This window comes from Bufo bufo, chromosome 6 (assembly GCF_905171765.1).
Source record: "Bufo bufo chromosome 6, aBufBuf1.1, whole genome shotgun sequence".
In the NCBI taxonomy this organism is placed as follows: Eukaryota; Metazoa; Chordata; class Amphibia; order Anura; family Bufonidae; genus Bufo; species Bufo bufo.
In genome coordinates this window covers 363,611,027-363,634,140 of record NC_053394.1, presented here as the reverse complement: position 1 = coordinate 363,634,140, position 23,114 = coordinate 363,611,027, and the positions used below count along the sequence as shown (strand labels likewise).

The 23,114-nt window shown below is 46.8% G+C and overlaps 1 protein-coding gene across 2 annotated transcripts in view; it reads right to left on the bottom strand.

Annotated features, from left to right (window-relative positions):
* Positions 1 to 23,114, bottom strand: part of CCDC40 (coiled-coil domain containing 40) — a 42,079-nt gene that overhangs the window by 7,899 nt on the left and 11,066 nt on the right. For both annotated transcript variants that reach the window (XM_040435110.1, XM_040435112.1), the window contains 11 exons: positions 21,906 to 22,053; positions 19,860 to 20,017; positions 18,888 to 18,971; positions 16,539 to 16,758; positions 14,830 to 14,987; positions 13,342 to 13,464; positions 13,136 to 13,257; positions 11,349 to 11,592; positions 9,566 to 9,748; positions 8,138 to 8,383; positions 4,270 to 4,483 (listed from right to left, as the gene is read on the bottom strand). In XM_040435110.1, coding sequence (XP_040291044.1) covers positions 4,270 to 4,483; positions 8,138 to 8,383; positions 9,566 to 9,748; positions 11,349 to 11,592; positions 13,136 to 13,257; positions 13,342 to 13,464; positions 14,830 to 14,987; positions 16,539 to 16,758; positions 18,888 to 18,971; positions 19,860 to 20,017; positions 21,906 to 22,053 — 1,900 coding nt within the window. The remainder of the gene's footprint in view (positions 1 to 4,269; positions 4,484 to 8,137; positions 8,384 to 9,565; positions 9,749 to 11,348; positions 11,593 to 13,135; positions 13,258 to 13,341; positions 13,465 to 14,829; positions 14,988 to 16,538; positions 16,759 to 18,887; positions 18,972 to 19,859; positions 20,018 to 21,905; positions 22,054 to 23,114) is intronic.

Sequence of the window (23,114 nt, the reverse complement as noted above, 5' to 3'; positions counted from 1 at the left end):
GCAACACACTGACAGTACAGACTCCTGGCACTGACACCGATGTCTGAAGTATTGTGCCCCCTTCACTGTCTACCAGGAACAGCAACACACTGACAGTACCGACTCCTGGCACTGACACCCATGTCTGAAGTATTGTGCCCCCTTCACTGTCTACCAGGAACAGCAACATACTGACAGTACCGACTGCTGGCACTGACACTGATGTCTGAAGTATTGTGCCCCCTTCAGTGTCTACCAGGAACAGCAACATACTGACAGTACCGACTCCTGGCACTGACACCGATGTCTGAAGTATTGTGCCCCCTTCCCTGTCTACCAGGAACAGCAACACACTGACAGTACTAACTCCTGGCACTGACACCGATGTCTGAAGTATTGTGCCCCCTTCCCTGTCTACCAGGAACAGCAACACACTGACAGTACCGACGCCTGGCACTGACACCGATGTCTGAAGTATTGTGCCCCCTTCACTGTCTACCAGGAACAGCAACACACTGACAGTACCGACTCCTGGCACTGACACCGATGTCTGAAGTATTGTGCCCCCTTCCCTGTCTACCAGGAACAGCAACACACTGACAGTACCGATGCCTGGCACTGACACCGATGTCTGAAGTATTGTGCCCCCTTCACTTTCTACCAGGAACAGCAACACACTGACAGTACCGACTCCTGGCACTGACACCGATGTCTGAAGTATTGTGCCCCCTTCCCTGTCTACCAGGAACAGCAACACACTGACAGTACCGACGCCTGGCACTGACACCGATGTCTGAAGTATTGTGCCCCCTTCCCTGTCTACCAGGAACAGCAACACACTGACAGTACTAACTCCTGGCACTGACACCGATGTCTGAAGTATTGTGCCCCCTTCCCTGTCTACCAGGAACAGCAACACACTGACAGTACTAACTCCTGGCACTGACACCGATGTCTGAAGTATTGTGCCCCCTTCCCTGTCTACCAGGAACAGCAACACACTGACAGTACAGACTCCTGGCACTGACACCGATGTCTGAAGTATTGTGCCCCCTTCACTGTCTACCAGGAACAGCAACACACTGACAGTACAGACTCCTGGCACTGACACCGATGTCTGAAGTATTGTGCCCCCTTCCCTGTCTACCAGGAACAGCAACACACTGACAGTACCGATGCCTGGCACTGACACCGATGTCTGAAGTGTTCTGCCCCCTTCACTGTCTACCAGGGACAGCAACACACTGACAGTACCGACTCCTGGCACTGACACCGATGTCTGAAGTATTGTGCCCCCTTCACTGTCTACCAGGAACAGCAACACACTGACAGTACAGACTCCTGGCACTGACACCGATGTCTGAAGTATTGTGCCCCCTTCCCTGTCTACCAGGAACAGCAACACACTGACAGTACCGATGCCTGGCACTGACACCGATGTCTGAAGTATTGTGCCCCCTTCACTTTCTACCAGGAACAGCAACACACTGACAGTACCGACTCCTGGCACTGACACCGATGTCTGAAGTATTGTGCCCCCTTCCCTGTCTACCAGGAACAGCAACACACTGACAGTACCGACGCCTGGCACTGACACCGATGTCTGAAGTATTGTGCCCCCTTCCCTGTCTACCAGGAACAGCAACACACTGACAGTACCGATGCCTGGCACTGACACCGATGTCTGAAGTGTTCTGCCCCCTTCACTGTCTACCAGGGACAGCAACACACTGACAGTACCGACTCCTGGCACTGACACCGATGTCTAAAGTGTTCTGCCCCCTTCACTGTCTACCAGGGACAGCAACACACTGACAGTACCGACTCCTGGCACTGACACCGATGTCTGAAGTATTGTGCCCCCTTCACTGTCTACCAGGAACAGCAACACACTGACAGTCCCGACTCCTGGCACTGACACCGATGTTTGAAGTGTTCTGCCCCCTTCAATGTCTACCAGGAACAGCAACACACTGACAGTACAGACTCCTGGCACTGACACCGATGTCTGAAGTATTGTGCCCCCTTCACTGTCTACCAGGAACAGCAACACACTGACAGTACCGACTCCTGGCACTGACACCCATGTCTGAAGTATTGTGCCCCCTTCACTGTCTACCAGGAACAGCAACATACTGACAGTACCGACTGCTGGCACTGACACTGATGTCTGAAGTATTGTGCCCCCTTCAGTGTCTACCAGGAACAGCAACACACTGACAGTACCGACTCCTGGCACTGACACCCATGTCTGAAGTATTGTGCCCCCTTCACTGTCTACCAGGAACAGCATTGCATGTTTTCTAGTGGCTGTGCCCTGTCGTGCAGTTTATAGAACTGCAGTACCAAGCACGGCCACTGCAAACCGTAGAGCGCTGTGTCTGGTAATGACCGTCAGTGACTCTACACTCGCGGGAGCGCTGTGACCTTTTCAATCACCTGATTGGTAGGGGTGACGGGAGTCAGACTCACACCAATCGGATATTGAAGACATAGCCTAAGGAAAGGCCATCAATACAGAAGTTTCAGAAAGCCCCTTTAAAACTAAAACGTTCAATATATAACAGAAAGGGATGCACAGATGGATCTACAGCCATAACAACTGGCCCACAGAGGTTTTTGACACCAGTGCTTCTTTCTAAAGGGGAAGCAGCAGTTCCTATGCGGGGTGTACGGTTCCAGATTCTTGAGGACTGCAGCTGGAGGAAGTTTCTGTGACTCAGTAAGGGGGGGTTACTAACATATGTCTAATCCATAGACCGGGGATAAATATATTTATTTCCCATTTATTAGACATCAGTCCCCGCTCCCCATAAGCTCATAATCAAATCTCTTTATCATCTCAAATACACATACATATATACGATGGGCAAATTAGAAGAAAGCCAGTGAACCGATCAGTATGTTATGGAGGGTTAACACGAGCACCCCGACAAACCACCGGGGGTACTATATGCAGATACTGACCTTGTTCATATTGGAGCCTAGAACCCTAATGTTGTAGGCCAATAGCGCTAACCAGACCCACTGTGTTGCCATCTGTCCACATGGATGAATATTTGTATAAAATACTGCCACCTACAGCCACCGTCCACAAAACAGGTATTTAAGAACTTAAAGTGTTCCTCTAATTCCATTATCCAGCCCAACCTGGGCGTGGGGTCCGGGCATGTCAGGCCGTACAGCTGCAACTGTGAGATTCCCAGAGTCTTGTGCATGGGTCCAGGGGCAGACTGGCCGTAGACCCTACAGGGAAATTCCCTGGTGGGCTGATGCCCAGGAGGCCACTCGAGCCCTCCTCACGGCCAGCAGCCGGGTACATAGCAATCAGATACTCTCAGCATTAACCAATCAGGTACTTGGCTGGCAGCCGCAGGTGTCCTTCTGAATTCGCCATCGTCACAGTTGCATACTGCATCGGGGGCGGCAGTATTTTGTGCTGCATTGTGCTATTCGGTTCTGCTGGGGAGGTAATTTGTGCTGCACTACAGTATTGCTTGCCCCGCCTACTTCTCTAGTCCCTGCCTACATGTGTCGGCCACACCCACTTGTGTTGTCCACCTTCTGTCAATTTGGACCCATCTACAACATGGGGCCACTTTTAGTTTTTTTCCCCCCACTGTGTTGGCCACTAGGGGTACCTTGGAACTGAACCTGAGTTCGGGAAATGTTTTTTTTTACAGTAAAAATTAATTTATGAAGTTATTGCGCGAAGTCTCGCGAGACTTCGCAAAGCAATAACTTGGGTTCATTGGAGCCAATACATTCTAATATTGTATAGAGATCCTGCTCCGTACACTATTAGAACAAAGTGTTATGCAAATCAACTTCGGATGCTTCATCCAAAGTCGATTCGCTCATCCCTAGTGGCCACTTTAAGTTCCCAGACCGCCTTCGCACAGGTCCTATTAAGACAGCCTATCTCATACCCACAGGATAGGGGATAAGTGTCTGTTCAGCGGTGGTCTGACCACTGGGGCCTCTGCCGATCACGAGAATGGAGGCCCGTGCTCCCAGTTGGAATGGAGCGACAGACACACATGCAAGAAAAAATACAATATATATATTTTCTCCTTTACAGAGATCACTAATCTGGCCTCTGTTTTACAGACTGCACCTGTATACGTCCAGTTCATTGACTGTACTACTGACCATCAGCAACCAGACGGTCAGTACCTACCTATATCACGACTGGTAACTCAAGACAGCTCCCTTAAAAGTTAACTATGTACAAGGAGGAGGCACATTAGCTACACCCCCGATTACACAGTACATTTTGGGGAGACTCACTTTCCGTACGGACTTTTCTCTGTTGTAAAATGGTCAGCTCTTTCTTTAACATCTCCACTGAAGCCGTCTGCTCTTCCCTCTGCTTGGACAGCCTGACCATCTCCGTCTGTAACCGCAGCCAATACTGCTGGACGGACACAATTTCCAGATTACATTCTTCTATCTGCTTGGTCAGTGCAGTGATCTGGATCTCCAGGGGTCCCAGTTCTTTACCCTTAACATAAAAAAACAAAAAGTAAACTTTAATATGCTGTAAAACTGGTTAAATGTATCACGTGGATCTATCTTTAGGAAGGTCAACTTGTCTTAAAGGGTTTCTCCAGGCTTTTAATATTTATGTCCCATCAGCATAGGTCATCAATATCAGATTGGCGGGGGTTCGACACCCGGTCCCCCCGCCAATCAGCTGTATGAGGAGACGGCACACGCAGTGTGAACGGGTCGTTGGTTTGCCGTAGACATAGCAGGAAGAGGGACGAGAGACGGCACGTGGGCACTGAGCGACTCTTCTCTTCATACAGCTGATCGGCGGGGGTACCGGGTGTCGGATCCCCACCGATCTGACATTGATGACCCATCCTGAGGATAGGTGATCAATATTAAAAGCCTGGAGAACCTCTTTAAAGTTGGCCATAGAGTGAAATACGACTATTTGAAATGTCTCACAATACAGAGAATTGTTGTAGGACTTGGCCTCCCACGGCCTGACAGATTGACCAAAATTTATAGGGATATTCCCACCTCATCTAGGGTATGCCCCCATTGTCTAATAGGTGCGGGTCCCACATCGAGAACGGAGGACCTCGGGTTTTACGGGGTCCGGCCACCTCCAAGCGCTCTTCCCATGGAAGTGAATGGGAGCGCACCGCGCTTACGTGGCCACCACTCCCATTCATTTGCATGGGGACGAAGGAAATCTCGGTGCAGGTACGGGTCCCAGCGGTGGTACCTTCACCTATCAGACAATGAGGGCATATCCTAGCGATATGCCCCCATTGTCTGAGATGGGAATACACCTTTAAGCCAGAAACTGGTGTAAATTATACCGTGAGTCTACGCCATCTCATAGTTGGCACCGGTTTGCTTTTGTGGCGTATAGACTGCCAGGTGATGCACCGATGTATTAAGGGGCCTTAATAATCTTACAAGGCTGGTGTATGAAACGCCAGTCTTAATCAATTCCCCCCATTAGGTTAGGCTGCATTCACACTACTTTTTGCACGTCTCATTTGTCAAAAGGACCCATAGGCCCGCATTCACCCAACGAAGGCCAAAACATTGTCCTTCTGCCCTCCACTGGGCCGGTATAGGTTGGTATATTTTTTGGCTGGATGGAATACCAGGTTGATGGACAAAGGCAACTGTTAAAAAAAAACTACTGTGTGGCATATGTTGTTTTTTTTATAACGGAAGCCTATGGCCAATGGCACTATTTGACTATTCAGTGGCACTATTTTGACTATTCAGGTTAAGGAACAAAAAGAAACCAATGTGGATAAACAGAACTGTAAAGAAAGCAATAAATGACAAAAAGAAAGCATATAAAACACTAAAACAGGAGGGTTGCACGGAAGCACTGAAAAACTATAAGGAAAAAAATAGAACATGTAAAAAACAAATAAAAGCGGCCAAACTAGAGACCGAGAGATTAATTGCCAAAGAGAGTAAAACCAACCCTAAAATGTTCTTCAATTATATAAATGTTAAAAAGTATAAATCTGAAGGTGTCGGCCCTTTAAAGAGTAATGAGGGGGGAGTCGCAGAGAGCGACGAGGAGAAAGCAAAGCTGTTAAATAGTTTTTTCTCCAATGTATTCACTGAGCAATATAAACTGTCAGATGAAATGCAGAATGCAAAAATAAATTCCCCATTAAAAGTGTCCTGTCTGACCCAGGAAGAAGTACAACAGCGACTTAAAAAGATTAAAATAGACAAATCGCCAGGACCGGATGGCATACACCCCCGTATCCTAAAGGAATTAAGTAATGTCATAGCCAGACCCTTATTTCTGATATTTGCGGACTCTATACTGACAGGGAATGTCCCACAGGATTGGCGCGTGGCATATGTGGTGCCAATATTCAAAAAGGGTCCAAAAACAGAGCCTGGAAACTATAGGCCGGTAAGTTTAACATCTGTTGTGGGTAAACTGTTTGAAGGTTTTCTGAGAGATGCTATATTAGAGCATCTCAACGGAAATAAGCAAATAACGCCATATCAGCATGGCTTCGTGAGGGATCGGTCATGTCAAACTAATTTAATCAGTTTCTATGAGGAGGTAAGTTCTAGACTTGACAGCGGCGAATCAATGGATGTCGTGTATCTGGACTTCTCCAAAGCATTTGACACTGTACCACATAAAAGGTTAGTATATAAAATGAGAATGCTCGGACTGGGAGAAAACGTCTGTATGTGGGTAAGTAACTGGCTGAGTGATAGAAAACAGAGGGTGGTTATTAACGGTACATACTCCGATTGGGTCACTGTCACTAGTGGAGTACCTCAGGGGTCAGTATTGGGCCCTATTCTCTTCAATATATTTATTAATGATCTTGTAGAAGGCTTGCATAGTAAAATATCAATTTTCGCAGATGACACTAAACTGTGTAAAGTAATTAACACTGAAGAGGACAGTATACTACTACAGAGGGATCTGGATAGATTGGAGGCTTGGGCAGGGAAGTGGCAGATGAGGTTTAACACTGACAAATGTAAAGTTATGTACATGGGAAGGAATAATGCAAGTCACCCGTACATACTAAATGGTAAAACACTCGGTAACACTGACATGGAAAAGGATCTAGGAATTTTAACAAACAGCAAACTAAACAGCAAAAAACAGTGTCAGGCAGCTGCTGCCAAGGCCAACAAGATAATGGGTTGCATCAAAAGGGACATAGATGCCCGTGATAAGAACATAGTCCTACCACTTTACAAATCATTAGTCAGACCACACATGGAGTACTGTGTACAGTTCTGGGCTCCTGTAAACAAGGCAGACATAGCAGAGCTGGAGAGGGTTCAGAGGAGGGCAACTAAAGTAATAACTGGAATGGGGCAACTACAGTACCCTGAAAGATTATCAAAATTAGGGTTATTCACTTTAGAAAAAAGACGACTGAGGGGAGATCTAATTACTATGTATAAATATATCAGGGGGCAGTACAGAGATCTATCCCATCAGCTATTTATCCCCAGGACTGTGACTGTGACGAGGGGACATCCTCTGCGTCTGGAGGAAAGAAGGTTTGTACACAAACATAGAATAGGATTCTTTACGGTAAGAGCAGTGAGACTATGGAGCTCTCTGCCCGAGGAGGTGGTGATGGTGAGTACAATAAAGGAGTTCAAGAGGGGCCTGGATGTATTTCTAGAGCGTAATAATATTACAGGATATAGCTACTAGAGAGGGGTCTGGATGTATTTCTGGAGTGTAATAATATTACAGGCTATAGCTACTAGAGAGGGGCCTGGATGTATTTCTAGAGCGTAATAATATTACAGGCTATAGCTACTAGAGAGGGGTCGTTGATCCAGGGAGTTATTCTGATTGCCTGATTGGAGTCGGGAAGGAATTTTTTATTCCCCTAAAGTGGAGAAAATTGGCTTCTACCTCAGAGGGTTTTTTGCCTTCCTCTGGATCAACTTGCAGGATGACAGGCCGAACTGGATGGACAAATGTCTTTTTTCGGCCTTATGTACTATGTTACTATGTTACTATGTTACTATGTTACTATGTTACTAATCACTGGAGGTCTATGTCAGGAAACTCGCCGGTGGACAGGTCAAGAAGGCAGCGTGAAAAACCCTTTACTGCATATTTATTTGCAAAAATATCCTTTTCTTCTGTTTAGTGAGCGGAACGTACCCCGATTTCTGCAAGAGTTGTCTCGATTTGCTTGCTGTATAAATTTATGCTGGCTTGCTTCCTCTCAATTGCGATGGTGCGCTTGGCAATTTCACTCTGACTGCGAGAGATCAGTTCATTGGTGGTGTCAATTTTTTTATCCAACTCGGCCACGGTCCTTTGTAGAACTTGGATGCGTGATGAGGTGTGATTAAGTTCCAGCTGTACCTGAGCGGTCTCGTTCTCCATCTTCGTGTAATCGATCTCCTGTAAAGAACACGTAAGCAGAGACAATACAGTAGTAGAACATGGGAAAAAAACTGGTTGGGGTCATTGTTGGATTAGAGGGCGTTCACATGGGAGGGATATTCTGCAATTTCTTGCAGCAGAGTTGTGTGCCAAAAAAATCTGCCGTGGTTACAGTAGAAGCAAAGTGTGTTTCTGAATTAATGTGGGGGGGTTGCGGTTTTTGACCCAATATGGAAAATCTGCAGCGGACCCATCCCTTTTTTGATATATCCTTAAGGGGCCGGCTACATGTGTCGTGAGACATTCATTTGCATGACACAAAAGGGTTTGGCTACATGTGTCACGCGACATTTGATATCATGTATTTCAGATCTTAGGGGAAAAGGGATTGTGTAGTTGGATTTCAACATGTCCAATCATTTTGCTGCAGAGGTGTCTGGCGGTGGGAGGAATAGCTGTCGGTCTAAATGGCATTTGGCCAACAGCTATCTTAGATATATGGCTAGCCTTAAAGGCTACGTACACCTTTGGTGGCATTTTTTTAAATTTATTATTGCAATTGTACTTATTATTATGATTTTTAAAAAAAATGATGAGCCATTTTCCCTGCACAGCTTTGCGTTTATCTACTGGCAGAATCTGCATTTTCTGTCCTATTCCGTCAGACAGAGAGCTGACGGGCTCCTTTTCTCCGCTCTCTGACCTAATAAACATGCATTATAACTCAATTCTTATCTTACTTATAAGAATGTGGCTTAACTAAGTGTTTATAATAATTAATAGATGACTGGCACAAAGTGAAAGTACCAGTCCCACAGCTAGAAAAACAGCTGACAGAACAGCTCAATATTTTTAATAAAGGCCTATTGAAAAAAAGGATTTTTAGCCCAAAATGAATAAAATGCAATCATTAAAAAAAACTGTCCCCAAAGGTGTGCATAGCCTTTAATACACGTTGACCATGCGTATTCTTTTCCACAAGAATAGGACATGCTCTATCTTCTTTGCGGGGCTGCGGAACAGAACTACGGTTACGGACAGCACATGGGTGCGCTGTCTGCATCTTTTGCAGCCCCATTGAAATGAATGGGTCCTCACCCGTTCTGCAAAATTGCGGACCGGATGCGGACCCATTCATATGGTCATCTGAATGAGCCCTTAGACAGAAGAGACCTTTAGCTGTCCATTGATTTCACATACCAATTCCAGCTTTCTTCGATGCAGTTTTTCGGTCAGGAGCGACGAGTATTTTGCTGCTTTGTCAGAGGTCATCTTTCCTTGCAGCTTTTCCAGGATCTGATTTTCCAGAGCTCCTTTCACTTGGGATTCCTTCTCAATTTGCTTTCTTAGGGAGTTCAGCACAGTCCAGCGTCCTGCTCTTTCCTTAGGAGACGCAAGATAGTTCAGTGGATTGGTAACATGTATAAAAGTACAGCATGTTACACTACGGCAATGCAAGAACTGCGGCAAAGAGCATTAAATGAGCAGTGGTTGAACCTCCGAATATAGTGGGCGATCATACAATGTGTGTGGGGGTGTCCCAATGTTCCCCTTATGGCAGACGCAGGGGAAAAGAAGGACCTATGCCTCAAAAACAGCTTGATGTGACTTGGATACAGAACTGCTGTGGGGGCGGTAGAGGCATTGCTGTGACAATTAAGGAAAGGGGAAGCCCTGTTCTGACTACTGGGGGAATAGGCTATGCTGCGACGTATCTTTTGGAGCTGGCTTTTAGATAGTACTCGGATTTCTTCAGGCACAGATCTATTAATCTAATAACCACGTATCTAATAATCATCCATTTAAATTTTTAAATCCAACATAAAATTAACTGATAACAGAAGCTGAAAAAATATATCCCTAGCGATGCTTTAATGCTGCTTTTACACTCGCATTTTGGGCGGATCCGTCAAGGATCTGCAAAAACGCTTCAGTTACAATAATACAACCGCATGCATCCGTCATGAACGGATCCGGTTGTGTTATATCTTCTATAGCCATGACGGATCCGTCTTGAACACCATTGAAAGTCAATAGGGACGGATCAGTTTTCTATTGGGCCAGATTGTGTCAGAGAAAACGGATCCGTCCCCATTGACTTACATTGTGTGCCAGGACGGATCAGTTTGGCTCCACTTTGTCAGGTGGACAGCAAAACCCTCCAGAGCGGAATGGAGACTGATCGGAGACAAACTGATGCATTCTGAGCGGATCCTTATCCATTCAGAATGCATTAGGGCAAAACTGATCCGTTTTGGACCGATTGTGAGAGCCCTGAACGGATCTCACAAACGGAAAGCCAAAACGCTAGTGTGAAAGTAGCCTAATATGTTAAAGAGCTTTTCTTGGCTCCTGACTTCGATGAGCTATCTTCAGGATAGGTCATCAATATCAGATCGGTGAGGGTCTGACACCTTGCACTGCACCAATCAGCTGCTCCTTGCAGCCTCCAGCGCCAAAACTAGCACTGTGAATGGAATAGGAATCACAGTAACCCGGCATGGCCACTACACTATGAATGGAGCTGTGCTTCCGGTTCCATTCCTAGTGCTAGTTCCGGCCCCGGAGGCTGCAGAGAAAACTGATCAGTGGGGGAATGGGGGTGTTGGACCTTCACCAATCAGATACTCATCATTCATATCAGGAGTCTGGAAAACCCCTTTAAGGCTACTTTCACACTAGCGTTAGGTTTGTCCGGCAGGGGAACATCCATACTAACGCTTGCACACTGCATGCTGCGGTATATGTCTAGCCGCCTCTCGGCATGTATGCCGCGCTGCGTCCGGACCTCCGGCACGTCCCCATTATAGTGAATGGTGCCGGGCCGGACTTCCGTCAGCACACGTGTGCAAGTGTTAGAGGGATCCGCAGACTGTTCCTCTGCCAGAACAGCCTGCTGGACAAACGCTAGTGTAAAAGTAGCCTAAAACTTGTGATTGACTCTTCCCGCCCACGCTTTGCCGTCACACCATATAATACTTACTGCGGTGACCCGACTTAGAGCTTGCTCGGTCTCCTCTAATGTGCGCAGGTATGTGCTGAACTCCACTCTCAGTGCCTCCTGCGTAGCCTGACACTGAGAAATCAGCTTTTTGCTCATGGCTGCGTCACTCTCTGAACGATTAATCATAAACGCGAGCTTCTCGTGCTTTTCCTCTTCTTTTGTAACCGACTTCTTATAGCCTTCTATCTCTGCCTCCATGGAAAGAAGCTCCTGCTGTGCCAAGCTGAAAAGAAAAGAATGACATTAATACACCCAGCATCCATGCTATCTGTTGGCATTAGCTGTCATTTCATGAGACTTCTGACATGTCATAGTGATCCTATAGGTAGCCATTAACAATTTGCACATTTCAATGCATCTTAGCAATATATAAAAAATTCACACTTCTCAATATGGTGAGACAAAAAGCTGTAAAAAATTAGGACTTTTGGAAAACTTGGTCCTGAAGGTCCAAAGAGGCCTGGTTGTGAAGGGATTAAATGTAATGACCACGTTCATGTCATACTTAAAGGGGTATTCCATATCTACTTGAAGGGGGATAACTATTAGATTGGTGGTGGTCAGACTGCTGGGTCCCCTCTACAATTATGTGAGCTGGGACCCCTTACCTCGCAAATAAATGGAGCAGCTGTGATCTGAGCCATCTGTGGTCACAGATAGTCCTACTGTAAGGACCTGCCATTTTTTTCCATCAATAGAACTGGGTGAGGATATGTTCTATTCGGGAGGACTTGACATTTCATTAAACATACATTTCTTTGATCGTCTTTTATTCCGTTTTTTCCCCAAGGAAAAATAAACAAAAACAGAAGTTCTAGAAAATATAAAAATTTTATTCCTCATGGAGTTCACCGTGTTCGTAAAATAGTGAGATAATTTAATAGTCTGGGTAGTAAGGGGCGCAGCTATACCACTTGATCATTGGTAACATGCATCCTATTAAGCCCTGTCTCTGGTAGGGTCTAACAGGTGTACTAAGATGGCAGACCACGATGCCATAGCAACCTATCGGCACCGCATGATCGCGTTGCATGGGTGAGGCGATGAGATCTTGCAAAGAGCCCTCTCCAGCTAATGGGTTAAAAAGCCGGGATCTGAGTTCTCTCTGGTCATTGCAGCGGGGCCTGCCTGTCAGTCACAGCTGGGCTCCCACAGTGATCACAAGGGCAAGGCTCCTGTGGCCATATATGTACTTGAATCTGTGGCAGATGAAGTATACTGTATGTACACTATTTTGCATTAAAGGGGTTCTGAAGTTTGTTTGAACTGATGATCTATCCTCTGGATAGATCATCAGCATCTGATCGGCGGGGGTCCGACGCCCGGGACCCGTGCCGATCAGCTGTTTGAGAAGGCAGCGACGCTCCAGCAGCGCCGCGGCCTTCTCACTGTTTACCGCAGGCCCAGTGACATCACGACTAGTATCAACTGGCCTGGGGGGGGGCTAAGCTCCATTCAAGTGAACAGAGTTTAGCCCCGCCCAGGCCAGTTGATACTAGTCGTGACGTCACTGGGCCTGCGGTAAACAGTGAGAAGGCCGCGGCGCTGCTGGAGCGTCGCTGCCTTCTCAAACAGCTGATCGCCGGGGGTCCCGGGTGTCGGACCCCCGCTGATCAGATGCTGATGATCTATCCAGAGGATAGTTCATCAGTTTAAACAAACTGCAGAACCCCTCTAAGGGTTATAAGAGTTGCTCCCACTTTAAACATCATTTCAATGTTCCCCGATGTACCTCCTAGTATACACTTTCTAGAAGATGTACACACCTAAGAGCTTCCTGAATAGCAGCGTAGGCTTCATCCCTTCTGGTCATCCCGATAAGGCTACTATTCCACTGCTGTAGGAGCTGCTTCTTTTCTAGACCTATAGCTTCAATCTCCATGCTGGCCTGGAAGTAAGGGGAAACGCGTTTTCTGGATAATCATAAAAAGTTCTCAAATCATTTTTCAGGTCAGGAAGTTTTCATTCTAACCTCAGAGACTGCTTCTCGTGCAGCTTTCGTGTCTTCTCTCTGAGCAGAAATTTGGGCTTCATAGAGAGCGATCTGCTCCCTAAGTCTGTCCACCTCCCGTGTTAGTCGATCCACAAACATGTCCTAAGAAAAAAAGAGCCGTGATGTTAAAATCAGCAGCTACACCGGTATCTTCACACATGGCCGACCTGCTGAGGAGAATTCTGTGATTGCAAAAACCTGTCCTTTTATCTGATGTGAATGGTCTAAAGACAAATCCCAAAAAACAAACAATGACGGGTCTTCCACCCTTCTTCCCACCAAAAATGTTCACACGGACACGTTTTTACTGTGTAATTTTGTTGCTGAAATTTCACAGAAAACCCGCCGGCAGCCATGTCCTCTCTGCCTATCATTCATTTCAATGGGAAGCAGCGCTGAGGATAGCGGAGTGGCGGCTTAAAGCAGCAGCCATGCTGAGAGCAGACGTGTCCCTTCTCAGCATGGCCGTGGCGATAAGCCGCTCGATCCTCCGTGAGATGTATGGGAGGCAGAAAGGACACGACCGCTGAAAGTTTTTAGGAGCAATTTCGGCATGGCACGCCAAACCCGCCGCGTGAACGTCCTCAAGATTTTTTCAATATATTATTCATACCAATATTCAATATCCAAAATGGTACCATTAAAAAATACAACTCGTTTTGCAAAAAGCAAGACCTTAGAGGGTAGAGGGCTATGCTCGTGGAAATTATAGTTTGCGGAATGCAGCAATAAAAATGCAAAAACAATACAAATTTTGCACTTTGGAGGTTCAAAACAAGCTACATCTTTAGGGTCCATTTACACGTCCGTATGTGTTTTGCCAGATCCGCAAAACACGGACACCGGCAATGTGCGTTCCGCATTTTGTGGACCGCACATTGCCGGCACTCTCATAGAAAATGCCTTTTCTTGTCCGCAATTGCGGACAAGAATAAGACATATTCTATTTTTTTGCGGAACGGAAGTGCGGATCCGCAGATGCGGACAGCACATTCCGGCCCCATTGGAAATGAATGGGTCCGCACCGTTTCCGCAAAATTGCGGAACGGATGCGGACCCATTTTGCGGACGTGTGAATGGACCCTTATAGGGGTTTTCTTGGAGTAGACTATAGATGACATAACCTCAGGATGGGACTTCAATAAATCAGTCACGGTCTGACACCTCCACCAGTTAGCCGTTTGAATAAGCTGCAGCCTCTTCCTAGGCCAGTGACATTGTGTTCATAAGTCACAAGTGAATGGGCCTGGGCTGCAATACCGAGCACAGCCGCTATACAATGTATGGCGCTGTGCTTGGTATGCTGTGAAGAGGCTACGGTGCACTTCAAACAGCTGATAGGTAGCAGTGCCAGGAGACGGACCCCCACCAATCAGATATTGAGGACCTATCCTGAAGATAGGTCATCAATATTTTTCTCCCGGAAAACCCCATTAAGGGCCTTAAAAGGTTTTCAGATCGCCATACCTGTTTCTGCTTCTCCACCTCCGCCTGAATTCTCTCCGCTTCTGTTTTATGAACAGCGCGTTTCATAACTGAGATGTCTGAACGCACGTCTCCAGACATATTCTCCATGTAGAATAAATGCAAAGCCAGGTTCTCCACCTCGGTCTGCATAGAGGAAACTGCAAGAAAGTGGATTATTCACTAAACTTCAAATAATATGCTTAAAGAAGCTAATTTTTATTCTCTGACCTGTTAGAAAGGTACATGAAGTAAACTGTAGTGAAGGTAATCTTCTTACCAGTGACTGTATTTGTGAGTTATCCCCTCCCTTCTGATCCTCAGCTGTGTCATGTGACCAGCACTCTAATCTCTGACACAGGACAGGAAGTCAGTTACTTCTCTATTCACCCCTATCAGACAGACATTGAGGCTCCCATAGGAATACATAGGAAAAACTGACTTCCTATCCACACAAGATGCTGTGTCAGTTGGAGAGTCAGAGTGCTGGTCACATGACACAGCTGAGAATCAGAAGGGAGGTTATAACTCACAAATACAGTCACTGGAAAGAAGATTACCTTTACTACACTGGAAAGAAGATTACCTTCAATACAGTTTACATCATGTACCTATCTAACAGGTCAAAGAATAAATATTTCTGCTGCCTTTTCATTGGCTTGTCTCTGTCCCTTTGCTTTGCCTAAGTGCTGCTAGCCCTCTGTGGGGAGAGGGACCAGAACTCAGCTCGGTAGAAGGACGTGCACATTTCTATAACTCTGAACACCAGGTGGCGCCATACTATGTAAGTAAATACTGGACCATTTTATAACTGCATGTAAATGGCAACTATGCTTCATTTTGTATGATCTATACAGGGGTGAGAAACCTCCGGCTCGCATACGGCTCCTGGGATCAATCCATGTGGAACCCCGGCCAGAACATATAGTGAAAATGCTAATGACCTTTTCCATTATATAACCAGTCATTACCATGCAGGAGGCAAGGGAGGTGAGAACAGCACTGCACTAGCTGTCCTCACATTCCCTGGTCTTCCAGCCCCACTCTGTGTCCTGACACATACAGCGTCCGGACATAGTGCACATAGACACACACTCTGACCTGATCTGAGGCGAGCTCAGGCTGGGGAAGGTCTGAGCTCAGGCGCTGGGGAAGGTCTGAGCTCAGGCGCTGGGGAAGGTCTGAGCTCAGGCGCTGGGGAAGGTCTGAGCTCAGGCGCTGGGGAAGGTCTGAGCTCAGGCGCTGGGGAAGGTCTGAGCTCAGGCGCTGGGGAAGGTCTGAGCTCAGGCGCTGGGGAAGGTCTGAGCTCAGGCGCTGGGGAAGGTCTGAGCTCAGGCGCTGGGGAAGGTCTGAGCTCAGGCGCTGGGGAAGGTCTGAGCTCAGGCGCTGGGGAAGGTCTGAGCTCAGGCGCTGGGGAAGGTCTGAGCTCAGGCGCTGGGGAAGGCGCAATTTCTGTAACTTACCCCTAAGTCAGTTATATGTTTGACCAAATATATGTAGTCCAATTTTTAAGTTGAGAATTGTGTATGGCCCACGAACGATGTTACAAATATCCAAATGGCCCTCGGCAGCAAAAAGGTTCCTCACCCCTGATCTATACAATGAATATGATATTTACTGGTGGGACAACCCCTTTAAATACTATACATTAAATAGTAGTTGATATCCTAGCGGATTCTGTGGTAAAAAAATACAATTCTCACTCTATGTACCTTTCTTGCGCTCAGTATCTGCATTGTGGTGGGTTTTCTTGTACAGATTCCTAATATTTTCCAGCTCCTCTTCTATCTGCCTACGTAAGGTGGCGATCTGAGCATGCTTATCATGGTGCTTCTCCAGCCCCATCTGCTGCCGGGCCAGTTCCTGCTGTATGCCGTAGAGGATCACGCCGAGATCTTCACGCTCACTCTTATTCTTCTTCATCGATGTGCTCTGCAAACACGGTAATTACTGTATATTAGTAGTGTGTCCGGTCACGCCTGCGAGCATACCTTCAGTCATTTACAGAATAAACAGTCAACCGAAAACACACTGCTGTAAGAATTTGCTGATATCATGGTGACGTAAATGATGCGGCCCAGACCTTTACATAACTTTGGCGCATCCAGCGCCGATTCTAAATGTAAGACGGACATTTTCGACGCCTAAAACAGGCATAGAAAATGCTGAATGCGACGGGTCTGCCGGCTCAGCCCCTTCCCCACCAATGACATGCCTACTTTTTTTTTTTAGGGGAAGAAGTTGCAGATTCTGCATCCCCAAATGACCCCCACTGTTCTTAGGCTACTTTCACACTAGCGTTCGGGGCTCCGCTTGTGAGTTCCGTTTGAAGGGGCTCACAAGCGGCCCCGAACGGATCCGTCCAGCCCTAATGCATTCTGAATGGATGCGGATCCGCTCAGAATGCATCAGTCTGGCTCCGTTTGTCCTCCGCTCCGCTCAGCAGGCGGACACCTGAACGCAGCTTGCAGCGTTCAGGTGTCCGCCTGGCCGTGCGGAGGCAAACGGATCCGTCCAGACTTACAATGTAAGTCAATGGGGACGGATCCGTTTGAAGTTGACACAATATGGCTAAATTTTCAAACGGATCCGTCTCCCATTGACTTTCAATGTAAAGTCAAAACGGATCCGTTTGCATTATCATGAAAAAAAAATAAAAATAAATAAATTTTTTTTTTTTTTGTTCATGGTAATGCAAACGGATCCGTTCTGAACGGATCTAAGCGTTTGCATTATAGGTGCGGATCCGTCTGGGCACATACCAGACGGATCCGACCTAAACGCAGGTGTGAAAGTAGCCTTACTCGCTTAGTTTGGCTTCTATGGCTGCCATGTATATAATACACTACACAGCCAGTTGCAGAAAGCTGTTCAATAGTAAATGTCTTGGGTCACCAGTCCCTCTCTGACCTCTTGTGAAGGACCAATTCAGCAAAATGTGTTGCTGTGCTTAGGACAGGTCATCAATATCAGATCGATCAGATCGGCGGGGGTCTGATCCCTGACATGCCGATCACCTGAATGGGAGCAGTGCTGCAGTAACCAGGCCTGGCCACTACACAGTGTACGGCGCTGCTCTTGCCAACAGCTGATCAGCGGCGGTGCCCCTGACGTATCCTAAGGACACGTCATCAATATTAAAGAGGTATTCCGGTTTTAATGATTACATTTATTTATTTACACAATAGGATATTGAACTGTTTTCTAATATACTGTACAGTACATTTATTTTAAATTTTGCTCACAGACCTTTATTTTATAAAAAAATTAATCGTACAGTCCATTTTAGTCTGTAGGAGAGCTGGATAGGACTAGACATGGCATCAGTCACGTGACCTGATGCCATGTTTGAGTTAGGCCTCATGCACACGACCGTTGTTCTGGTCCGCATCCGAGCCGCAGGTTTTTGCGGCTCGGATGCGAACCCATTAATTTCAATGGGGCCGCAAAAGATGCGGACAGCACTCCGCGTGCTGTCCGCATCCGTTGGTCCGTTACGTAGCCCCACAAAAAAAAAAATATATAACATGTCCTATTCTTGTCTGTTTTGCGGAAAAGAATAGGCATTTCTACAATGGGCCGCCCGTTCCGTTCTGCAGATTGCGGATGGCACATGGGTGGCTTCCTTGTTTTGCGGATCCGCAATTTGCGGACCGCAAAAAAACGGAACACTCGTGTGCATGAGGCCTTAGGCCATGGATGTATTACATACATAAGAAAGGTATGTATGCAGAATTTCAAATAAATGTATATTAGAAAATTGTGTGATTTTCTATTACGTAAACAAATAAAAACAATAAAAACCAGAATACCCCTTTAAAGTCTAGGAAAACCTATATAAAAGGTTGCCTAGAATTAGAAAAGGGATCTGCCTTCTTTCCAGAAACAGCTTGACTCTAATCCATGGACGTGGCATTGCCGCTCTGCCCCACTGAATAGGGATAGGCTGCAATACCAAACACAGCCAAAGAGTGGCGCTGCTGTAAAAAAAAAAAATTCTCTTTACCTTTATCTGTGTTACACACTGGCCTTTATAATAAGAGCACGTATCATTTACTTACCATTTCACGCAGCTCCAGCTCCAGACTTTGGATCTGCTTGGCGAGGTAATTCTTAAGAGCGGTTTGGAACCTTGTCATCAGCGGCTGCCCAAAAAAATAATTCAAACGTCATTATCGTCATTTTACCTTATTACACTTCAAGCAATCATTTGTTCATTCTTGCAATACATACAAAGTAAAAAACGGAGCAACTCTGCAATAAGAGTTCTAAAAAATAAAAATGGCGTATCCTTTAATTTCTACAGCTCCTGTGCAGAATATGTGTCTCCATGGTAACAGACAACGTGCAAGTCTATGCAGTCTGATCCTGCTTTCCGTCTGGTCTCCACCTCTGGCCGACCTGTCCTATAGAGGTTACCGTAACGTAAGGGACTAATGGAAGAAGGTTTCAGAGACTGCAGGATTACACTTCCTGTCTTTTACCGTGGAGACACGTACCCACATAGGAGCTGTACAGGCAAAATGCTACCAAATTTTCACTTAAGACCTAGTGCAAAGTTGCTTTCCTTTTCATGTTAGATGTATTGGGACATAAAATAAAAAAATGGTTGAGACATATGCTTTAAAGGGGTATTCCTATGCAGTCATTTACACCATAAATGTCCAATAAATGCAGGTCCCACCTATGGGACCTGCTCCTATCTCAAGAACGAAGAGCACGAAAATAGCACGCTCGGCTGTTGGCATAGGTCCCACAGCAGTGAACGCTTTCATGCCCGCCTCCATTCACTTCTATGGGACTTATGAAAACTGTTTTTTGGAAGTCCCATAGCAGTTCCTCATTCATGATGAAGCCTTATTCTTGAGACAGAAGCAGGTCCCAGGTCCTATCGATATGTCATAAGTGTCCAAATGGGACAACCCTTTTAATACCTAGTAGCTTTTTGTGAAAGTCGACCCCAAGTACAGGCTACATAATGGTACCGCTCATGAGAAGTCGTGATCAGGTTGCTAAGCTGAAGCGGCTCTTACATGATCTGGATCTAACACCACCAGTTCTTCTTCTTCTTCTTCATCATCTTCCTTTAGCTCTTCTGGACTGTTTGGCTCTTCCTCCTCCTCATCACTATTGGCCATCTGACGGCTCAGCCGATGTAGAGAGGAGGAGGACACTGCCGCTGTGCCGTCATCTGAAATTATATAGAATAATATTACTAATAACCAGCATCACATTAACAACAACAGGGGCTCTAAGGCCTCAGACGGAGACTTCAGGAAGGTCCTGCCTCCACTGATCCAGGCTGTCTGCTCTCTCCTTAGACGTTTATGGAGTGGTGGACGTGCTACTGTGTGTGCCCCCCACCCCCTGAAGTCTTTGGGAAGAACTGATTCCTACTTATCAAGCATTTTCACCCTGCCGTAAATGTCCACTAGATGTGTCCCCCACATCTGGAAACATTCTATTCATAGGAGTCCAGTGGGCGGTCCTAGTCAGTGATTGACAGTTATCTTTCTATGCACAATCATCCAGGGAAGGCTGTCAATCACTGATTAGAACCGCCCGCTGGACTCCTAAGGTTAGCATGTATTCAATTGACAGCGAGCGAACCGTAGCTATTTCCATGAGCCCGGCCACCCGGGGACGGTGCTTAGTCCAATCACGCCGTGGAAACAGCAAGATGGAACAGCAGGTTAGGACCACTTGAAGTGAGATCTGCAATTCAGGCCTCATGCACACGGCCGTTGCCCGGCCGTATTGAGGCCCGCAAACAGAGAGTCCCCAATATGCGGGCTCTGGCCGTGTGCTCCCCGCATCACAGATGCGGACCCATTCACTTGAATGGGTCCGCAATCCGGAGCTGCGGTGCGGAACGGAGGCACGGAACCCCATGGAAGCACTACGGAGTGCTTCCGTGGTGTTTCTGTCCGTGCCTCCGCACCGCAAGAAAATAGAACATGTTCTATTTTTTTGCGGTGCGAACAAATCACAGACCCATTCAAGTTAAATGGGTCTCGATCTGTCCTGGCCGCCGCGCGGACGTTGCCCCTGCAGGTGGGACCCGCACCTATGAGACAATAGGGGCATATCCTAGCGATATGCCCCCATTGTCTAAGATGGGATAACCCCTTTAAATGGGTCTGAGCTGCACATAGGACATATGATCGATGGACGTGACATCATGAAGTCACAGGCATGGGTGTAACTATAGCCATAGCTCTTGCTATGGGGCACAGAGGTTTTGGGCCCGGGGAAGGGGGCTGTCAATCAGGTGAAAAAACTTTGTACATTTTTGTGGGGAATGACAATATGGTGACTTTTTGCTTTAAGGTAGGTTTTCTAATATATGGTGCTATTATACATACCTTTAATTATTGCTTCTTATGCTGCTGTTTAAAGGGGTTGTGCAGGTAGTATATAGTGATAGCCTATCCGCACGATAGGTCATCAATATCTGATCGCCAGTGGTCCGACACCACCCCCGCCGATCAGCTGTTTGAAGAGGAGGTGGTGATCCGTGCGGACGCTACTTCCTGTTCATTACACTGCCCGTCGTCTGCCTAGCAGCGGCGGTGCAGTGTAATTACAAGTGGAGCAAGTACTTGTCTTTACACTGCAAGGGAGAAAACGGGCGGTGTAGAGGAAGCAGCGCTTGCATGGAGTGCCGCCTCCTCTTCAAACAGCTGATTGACGGGGGTGCTGGGTGTTGGACCCCCGCCGATCAGATATTTGATGACTTGTCCTGAAGATAGGTCATCAATATATATGGCCTGCACAACCCCTTTCATTTTTCTTACAGTATTGGTGGGGGCCCCATTTTATCTAGTTATGGGGTCCTATGAATTATAGTTACGCCCTTGTTCACAGGGTAAGGCGAGTGCCGCGGCCTCTTCAGACAGCTGATCTATCCTGAGGATGGGTGATGAATATTAAAATCCTGGAAACCCCCCCTCATCGGTGAACAGCTGTTTATGGGTGTTATATTCCAACAGGAGGTAAAGAAGAGGGTGAGTGTTCACCGTTATCAGAGAAGATAAAGAGGCTGTAAATAGAAAGGCTTCATGCCAAAGCAAACGCACCCGAGCCTGCGCCGCCGTCCATGTGGTGAGACAGAACAGACCTGGAGATGCTGGCTGCAGAGGAGACGGGGGCAATGCTCACCCCGCTAGTTACCGCTGGGGTTCCCACATCACCTCCCTTTTCGTCGGCTACGTTGTCTCTTTCAGTCTGTGAAAAAAAAAAGGCATGAAACCCCTAATTAACGTCTGCAAGCATATGTGCCCTGTTCCCGCTTCAACTTAAAGGGGTTTTCTGAGATTTTTCTCTGATCAGTCGGGGGGTCCGACACCCAGGACCCATGCCGATCAGCTGTTTGAGAAGTCAGCGGCGCTCGCAGTAAGTGCCGCGGCTTTCTCCAGCTTTTCTTATGCCAGTGATGCCTCGCTCATAGGTAGGTCACATGACCCTATAGACGTGAATGGGGATGAGCGAGATACCAGGCACAGCCGCTATACAATGTACGGCGCTCTACTTGGTGAGCAGGGAGAAGGCCGCGGCGCTACTGCAAGCTCCAATGCTTTCTTAAACAGCTGATCAGCGGGGGTCCCTGGTGTCAGACCCCCACCAATCAGACAACCCTTTTCAAGGGGTTTTCCCAGAATCCATATTATCACCTGTCCTGTAGTTAGGTGATAAGTGTATGATCCCACCAATGGGACCAGGAATTAGAGACCAGCGGGCAACAGGACAAGCATCAGAACCGGAGCAGTGGGGAATCAGCGAGTATGACTTTTTTTTTTACTTTTTAAAGCCATTCTGCCTCCTTTAATTTTTTTTTCCTGGACGGACAGCTCCTTTAGGCCCCATGCACATGTATTTTCTGTCCACATCTGATCTGCATTTTTTGTGGGTTGGATGCGGATCCATTCAATTCAATGGGGCCTCAAAACACTGTGCGCTGTCCACATCCACACGTTCGCTCCGTAGCCCCGCAAAAAAAGATAGAACATGTCCCATTCTGGTCTGTTTTGTGGACAAGGATAGGACGTTTCTGTAGGAGTTTGAAAAAAAAATGGTGGCATGCACTCAGCCGGGATCTGTGTTTTGCGGATCCGCAATTTGAGGACCGCAAAAGATACGGTCGTGTGTATGAGGCCTTAATTTGACACACAGATGCCCACTTACATTTTAAGGATAAATTCAGCACGGAATCCACGTGTGTTTTTTTTCAGCCCATTTCCCAAGTGTTTGTCATGCAGTTTTTTGGTTTAAACCAATGGGTGTTTATT